Source organism: Octopus bimaculoides, chromosome 1 (genome assembly GCF_001194135.2).
Source record: "Octopus bimaculoides isolate UCB-OBI-ISO-001 chromosome 1, ASM119413v2, whole genome shotgun sequence".
Classification (NCBI taxonomy): domain Eukaryota; kingdom Metazoa; phylum Mollusca; class Cephalopoda; order Octopoda; family Octopodidae; genus Octopus; species Octopus bimaculoides.
This window is the reverse complement of record NC_068981.1, coordinates 86,354,129-86,362,263: the sequence shown is the minus strand read 5'-3', so window position 1 is coordinate 86,362,263 and position 8,135 is coordinate 86,354,129. Positions and strand designations below refer to the sequence as shown.

At 37.2% G+C, this 8,135-nt stretch overlaps 1 protein-coding gene across 5 annotated transcripts in view; it reads right to left on the bottom strand.

Moving 5' to 3' along the window:
- The window catches only part of LOC106884379 (protein dopey-1), a 136,711-nt gene that overhangs the window by 74,790 nt on the left and 53,786 nt on the right, over positions 1–8,135 (bottom strand). For all 5 annotated transcript variants that reach the window (XM_014935736.2, XM_052967989.1, XM_052967997.1 and 2 more), the window contains exons 4-6: positions 5,788–6,140; positions 3,438–3,627; positions 207–435 (exon numbers count right to left, since the gene is read on the bottom strand). In XM_014935736.2, coding sequence (XP_014791222.1) covers positions 207–435; positions 3,438–3,627; positions 5,788–6,140 — 772 coding nt within the window. The remainder of the gene's footprint in view (positions 1–206; positions 436–3,437; positions 3,628–5,787; positions 6,141–8,135) is intronic.

The following is an 8,135-nucleotide window of genomic DNA, read 5'->3' as shown; positions in this document are numbered from 1 at the left end:
GGGGGGGGGATAAAAAAATTTTTTTTTTAAATTTAATTCTATAAGATGAAAAAATATTCATTCACTCAAAGGATTAGTACACCAAATCAAAATATGCTAAATAACCAAAAAAATAACTAGAAGAATTTTGCTGGTTATGGTTACTATCATAATTTAACAGAATTTCCATTATTTTTATCAACAAATATCTCTTGAATATATCTCACCTGCTAAAGGGACTCCATTACAATCAGTGCCCAACAACCAAGCATATAATCTTCGATTCAAAGACATGTCCCTGCGTAGTATTACAGTAACAGAAGCTTTCAGAATCTTCAACATATCAGCTTTGGTCAACTGAGCATTATGCATAGGGAATGCTATCAAGAGAAAATCTAACAGACTTCTCTGAACTAGGACAATGCTATCTTGAACAGCTGTACATGCTGCTTGTACCTATGAGATGGAATACAAAATGAAAAAAATAAATTACTGTCATTAAGCAATTTTATGTAAATAATGAAAAACTAACAGATTTGCAACATTTACCAGTGTATAACTGATACTAAAAAGTGAAAAAAAACTCTTTTTGGAAGATTCTAACAGAAAACAATGATTTTTTTTTTTAATATGGGAATATTTAAAGGAAAAATACACTCACATCAAAAGATTTCCAGTTCTTTTTTTGTTTTTCCACATACTAATTAATCAAGTTTGTAATGTCTTTTCTATATGTGTAATTCTCATTATCTATGTGACACATTGTTTTTCCTTTTTTAAGTTGAGAAAAATTTCTTTAAAAATGTTCTGGAGTGGCTGTGTGGTAAGTAGCTTGCTTACGGACCACATGGTTCCGGGTTCAGTCCCACTGCGTGGCACCTTGGGCAAGTGTCTTCTACTATAGCCTCAGGCCGACCAAAGCCTTGTGAGTGGATTTGATAGACGGAAACTGAAAGAAACCCGTTGTATACATGTGTATATATGTGTGTGTGTGTGTGTGTGTGACACTGCAGAACAAGAAAAAAAAGGAAAAACAAATAATTTGTACTTCATGCATCAAACTTTCACAAGAGAAACAGAAGAAACAAAATACAAACACATATACAACAACTCAGTATATATATCTCCGTAACCGCTTCATGAAACATTTGTGAAGTGGATTTACCTAACAATATGACAACTTCGCAAAAGTTAGTAATGTTATGACTATCAAACATGTATGACTTCAGCGGACACATTTTTCTATATTTAGATACTCTTTAGAAAAAGATGTTATGTACTGATGAGTAAATATAGCAATCTTTCTAGCTGTGGATATTGGTGGAAATATTAAAAATATTTCTGAAAATACCTCATAAAAAAAAATATATGCCTTGATATCACTTTTTTTTTTTTTTTTTTTTTTTTTAAAGAGAGGAAAGTATACACCTATAGTCTTTGCAGGCCTACCAAGCTGGTATGGAAAATGGCTGCAAATAGTAAGTTTCTGAAGGTTTGAAAGTTCTAGGGATACAGATTTGGGTAAACTGTTTAAATATGTAGTTGGTGGTGAGACAGAATATGGAATATAAGAGGTGTTGGCACTCCATCGATTACGATGTCGAGGGTTCCAGTTGATACGATCAACAGAACAGCCTGCTTGTGAAATTAACGTGCAAGTCGCTGAGCAATCCACAGACACGTGTACCCTTAACGTAGTTCTCGGGGATATTCAGCATGACACAGTGTGACAAGGCTGACCCTTTGAATTACAGGCACAACAGAAACAGGAAGTAAGAGTGAGAGAAAGTTGTGGTGGAAGAGTACAGCAGGGTTCGACACCATCCCCTGCCGGAGCCTCGTGGTACTTTAGGTGTTTTTGCTCAATAAACACTCACAATGCCCGGTCTGGGTATCGAAACCGCGATCCTATGACCGCGAGTCTGCTGCCCTAACCACTGGGCCTCCACAGAATATAAGAGGAAGATGGGTGAATAGGTAGGATTGAACACAGAGGGTTCACAATTTGCTGGTTTAGAGGAACAGTAGCTATTATAGTAACAGTAGAAGAAACAGAGGGAAGACACAGCATTGAAGAGGGTTTGTTGTTGTACAGTATTAGTGAATGAATGTTTACAAAAGAATGTTTCTCTTCAGGCAGCTGGCCTTTTTTGGGAGATGGGGAAACCTAGACTGTTGTGTTTGTTTGTGTGTGCAATAAGTATTCCCTCACAGATAAGCAATACTCTTGCAGTGCCATGTATGTGATCAGCAGCTATGTAGAGCAAAAGTAGTTTCTAGTCCTGAAGAGAAGGCCTAGTCTTTGATATACAGTTTTTGCAATGTTCTCCATACGTAGTTGCCATAAGTCATCATCAGAGACTTGAGAGGGTATAGCTGTTGTAAATGTAGTGACCATGTCTTGGTGCTAGTGAAGGAAACTACATATTTATATCTCTACTGGAGGATGTTTTCATGATTTTTGTTAATGTGAGTAGAGTATGTTCGGTGTGTAAAGGTTGAGAGAAGATAAGGGGTGTGCTAATGAAGGGTAGTAAATGTATGTGAGTGTGTTTAGTTGAAAATAACAGCAAAACCACTCCATTTTGCATGTTTCTGCTTCCTTAATACAATTCCAGAAAAAGCTGATCTACCAGAGACTTGGTCTATGTCATACCCAACTGATCTTTCACTTCTAAAAGTTTCATGGTCAGTAAAAGTACTTAACACCTGCAAGGTCTATCTGGTGTGGGAATCTCTTAGCTAAGTTGCACAGCTCTGGATTCCATTCAAAGTGTTCCTCAGAAGTGTGTGCTGATGGGGGTCTTTCTGACTATTAACTCTAGTTTATTCCAAGGTTTGGTCATTTCTCAAGCTTTACATCCTGTACATTAGCACTCAACATGCTATCACTTCTAACAATGTACACATGATACCAACATTTCTTTTATACAGGCATCAATTACACACAAGCTAGATGCCTTGTGACAAACTTACACTGCCTCCATAGAAACTTCAAAAACATCTTTAAAACATTATTGTCATCAAGTAATTTTATGTAAATAATGAAAAACGAACAGATTTGCAACATTTACCAGTGTATATTATTCCAGGTGATACACTTTTGTAACTGATACTAAAAAGTGGAAAAAAACACTTTTTGGAAAATTCTAACAGAAAACAATAATTTTTTTTTTAAATATGAGGATATTTAAAAGAAAAATACATTCACATCAAAAAATTACCAGTCCTTTTTTTTTCCCCACATACTCAAGTTTGTAATAAAATGTCTTTTCTAAATGTGTAATTCTCATTATATCTGTGTGACACACTGTTGTTTTATTTTTAAGTTGTGGAGAAACATTTCTTTAAAAATGTTCTTTAACACTGAACACTCTCTCTTATATATGTGAGGCTAAGGGAAAAAAATGTAATGTTAACTATCCTTCTATGCAATAAACATCATCAAAATGAATTACCATGAGGTCGATATTAAGGCCCATCATATACAGCTGATCTTCCATGCTCTGCTTTTTATTGTAGTGTGCCAATAAGAAAGTGATTGCCTGAAGTCTAGCAGCAGGGAAAGTGTAGATACACTGCCACATACAACTGTAGAAGTAACTCTCATCAGTCACCTGACTGAAATCCACCAGCAATTTATCACACCTGTAATTAGAAATATAAAACTATAAAGACAGTAAAAGTCAGTATGTTCAAATTTACTTTCATCATCATCATTTAATGTCCACTTTCCATGCTGGCATTGGCAGGACAGTTTGACTGAAAACTGGTACCCCGGATGGGGGGGGGGCTGCACCAGGTTCAAATCTGAGTTAGCAAGGTTTCTACAGCTGGATGCCCTTCCTAACATCAACCTCTCCAAGAGTGCAGTGGGTGCTTTTTACATGCCACCAGCATGGGTGCCAGTCAGACGGCACTTGGTACAGCAGGTCTTCACAAGCACAGCAAATCGCTCAGCAATTGAAGGTTACTTTTAACGAGTGGGCTAGTTACGCGACGCTGGCATTGACCACGACTATGATCTCACTTGGCTTGATGGGCCTTCTCAAGCATAGCATATCTCCAAAGGTCTCAGATGTTTATTATTGCATCTATGAGGGCCAACATTTGAAGATCATGCTTCACCACCTCATCCCATGTCTTCCTGGGTTTACCTCTTCCACAAGTCTCCTCCACCATTAGAATGCAACACTTCTTCACACAGCTGTCCTCATCCATAAGCATCACATGACCATAGCAGCACAGTCATCTCTCTTGCATGCCACATTTGATGTTTCTTATGTCCAACTTTTCTCTCAGGATGCTTACACTCTGTCGTGCATGCCCACTGACTTTACACATTCAGCAGAGCATACTAGCTTCATTTCTTACCAGCCTACACACATCCTCAGCAATCACAGCCCATGTTTCACAGTTGTGTAGCATCGCTGTTCACACACAGGCATCATACTTCTGTCTTTCACTCTGAGCGCCAGATATTTTAAGCATCTCAGCAGTGATTACTGATGGGCTGGGAGCTTTCCATGTCTTCATATCCTTAATTGTTTTATCTCAGTGGTTAGAGTGTCGAACTTACGACTGTGAGGTTGTGAGTTCGAATCCAGGACTGGGCTGTGTGTTGTGTTCTTGAGCAAGACACTTTATTTCATGTTGCTCCAGTTCACTCAGCTGTAGAAATGAATTGTGACGTCACTGGTGCCAAGCTGTTTCAGTCTTTGCCTTTCCCTTGGATAACATTGGTGGCATGGAGAGAGGAGGCTGGTATGCATGGACGACTGCTGGTCTTTAACAAACAACCTTGCCAAGACTTGTGGTTCAGAGGGTAACTTTCTAGGTGCAATCCCATGGTCATTCGTAACCAAAGGGGGTCTCCGACTGTCAATTCAGATAGCTAGTCCCTTAGTTTGCGGAAACCAAATCTGTTGCCACCATGCAACACCATAGAAGCTCCCCAGATGTCCAACATGCCCATTCAAGTCACCAGCCACAAAGAGAAGGTCTCTGTCATTTGTCAGGTCACATTATTTTTATATGTATCAGGTATGAAATACAAAATATAGAAATAATATGATTTTGAAGAAAAATGCATTGAAAGAAAACAGCTTAAATAATAAAATGTTGATATCTATAGAGAGAGTCCAGTTAATAGATTGCAGAGGTTTAAAAAATACCAAGAAACTAAAATAAGTTGGAGAAGAAAGCTAGAGGAGGTTTCTCAACCAGGGTCCCTCAGGATGATATGGTTCCGTAAGAGGTCACTAGGAGTCCTACAAGAATTAGCAAAATAAACGCTAATTATATGCATATTTTTTTTTGTATTTAATTCTTTATTTGTAATTTTATTATACATTCCTGGCATATTATTAAAGGTAGGGAAATTATGGTATCTGTAGGTAGTAAGGAGATACCCTGGAAAAATGAATTCTTAAGAGGAAATTGAAGGGGAATTTGGTTAAAACAAGGTCTTCATTAAGACAAAATTTCTTAAACCTTCTTTGCAGTATCTAATAGATTTAGCAGAGTGAAACCTTTCAAAAGCAGTTTCATGAAATTTACCTTTATGAAAGAGAAATCAAGATGTGTAGTTTTCATGTAGGGATTCCCTGAAACAGGCAATTTATTTCAAGGTTTCCTCACAAAGTAAAGAGACTGGGAAATGCTGGGTTAGAGCTTAATACATTTAAAACATTAGAAACCATTAGACTAAAAATGTAAGATTCTTAATCTAATGATTTAAATCATAGAGACAATGAATAATGAACAAATAAGATATTTGACAGATAATAAAAGTCCTATATTTATTACCTGTAGGATAGTTCTGAACCCTCTTCCATGCCAGGTAACAATCCAAGTAGAAGTCCATTTAGACCTGGTTTTATATGTTTTCCTAAAGGTACAAAATGGCACTCATAGAGATCTAAAAGAACTGGCTTCACGTTCATGGCAGCATAGCTCATGAGGGGGAAAAGACCTGCAGTGTAGATAAAGAGATCTTGGGACAAACGCTCAAGACCAATACTTTTGAAGATGATATCATAGGTTTCAAGAGCCTTCAGATGGACACCACTTGGTAAAGCTGGATGAAGACACTGGGCTAATCGTTTACCGATTATCACTCTTTTGGGGATGACAGGGTATTTCATGTGTGACAGCAGTACCTGTGAAAATTAGAATATGAACTAATAAGTGAAAGTGAAGAACAGTATCAGGTTGGAATAAATGCTTTATGGTGTTTAGTTACATTCATTCATGTCACAAGTTCAAAACATACAGCAGTTGACTTTCACCTCATTCCTCTGGTAAAAGACACTTGCCCAAAGTACTGCATAATGGGATCAAACCTAGAACCATATCATTGTGAAGTAAACGTCTTTCCACATGACCATGTCTGGTGAGGAATTTCTATCTTCTATACTATGTATTATGCAGAGCTACATTCAGTTTAAAGTAATTTTCTTTTATTTTCAAATTAGCAGTTGTATCACTACTGCACATAATGATGTCTCTTTCATACAAAGAAAACAAGAAATAAATCATATGACACTTATATTTTGGAACAATATAATGAATGACAGCATTTACTAAGTATAGACATTTTTTTCTGTAGAATTAATGAAGTGTCTCTAGACAATAATCTAATTAAAGTTCAGAGTGCTGATGTTCTATGAAAAGTTAACCACCACTCTGAATACATAAAAGAATTTGGAAGCAACTTAGATTTTATTATTGCAAGCTGGCAGAATTGTTAGTACATCAGACGAAATGCTCAACAGCATTCCTTGCAGTTCTTCACAGTCTGAGTTAAAATTCTGCAAAGGCCAACTTTGCCACTCATCACTTTTGGGGTCAATAAAATAATTACCAGTTGAGCACTGGGGTTGTTAACTAGACCCCTCCCACAAAATTTCAGGACTTGTGCCTAAAGCAGAAAGTATTATTATTAATAGTACTAATTTTATTATCCTATTTACCATACTGGTAGGATCCATGAGTCAAAATGTTACCAATGACATTGCATTTTGTACTTCAAAAAAGTTACATTGAACTATTTCTCTGAACCTCTTAACTAAAGAGATAAAAAGTACACAAGTACAAGGAAACAGGTGTTGATTGCTTAATCTGCTGCAAAGAACAGTCAAATTACCCTTAAATCACATGCTTCCATCTTAAAAGAGAAAGGGTTATACTGGTCTAGGTATACTGTAGCTGAAATACAAACAATAGGATCATGACTGACATCCATTTGATTATAGATCTACTTGATCAAAACTGACCTGATGCTAAGCAACAAACATCAATGTCAGTATGCATTGACAAAAATCAATTCAATAAATTTCACAACGGTTTGGGTGAGGCTCTTTGATTAATGGAGAAGTAATGAGAAGTGCATAGGAAAACTGGAAATAGGGGTAATACAAAAAAATGTGTAAGAACAGCAGAGAGAATAATGGGAGGTTACATGAAAAAGCAACAAAAAAAAAGGAAGAAAAGGGGAGAAGTAAAAGGAAATACATACACACATATTGATGTAGGTATACATAGATGCATACATACATACACATAAATGTAACATGGTACATCATCAACTTGGTGACATCTACTTTTCCATGCATGCATGGATCAGATAGAGTTTACTGAGGCAGATTTCCTATGGTTGGATGCCCTTACCTGTTTTCGAGTAAGGTAATACTCCCCATTGTCAGACATGTTTTTTTGCAGAATATTGGAAATGAATGACTCAGCTTGCATGACTGTGACACTCATTTACAACACTCATGCAATGTCAAGACAAAGGCACACCCATATACACACTCACACACATGCATCTCTCTCTATCTATAATTTGTTCTAATAAAGGAATTATATGACTATTTTAAGTTGTTTCTTCATCATCACCATCGTTTAACGTCCGTTTTCCATGCTGGCATGGGTTGGATGGTTTGCCTGGGGGCTGGCAAGCCAGTAGGCTGCACCTATCTCCAATCTGATCTGGCAATGTTTCTACAACTGGATGCCCTTCTTAACGCCAACCATTCCAAGAGTGTAGTGGGTGCTTTTTTATGTGCCACCAATCCCAACACAGAAACCAGTCAGGCGGCACTGGTATTGACCACACTCAGATGGTGCTTTTTACATGCACTGGCACAGGAGCC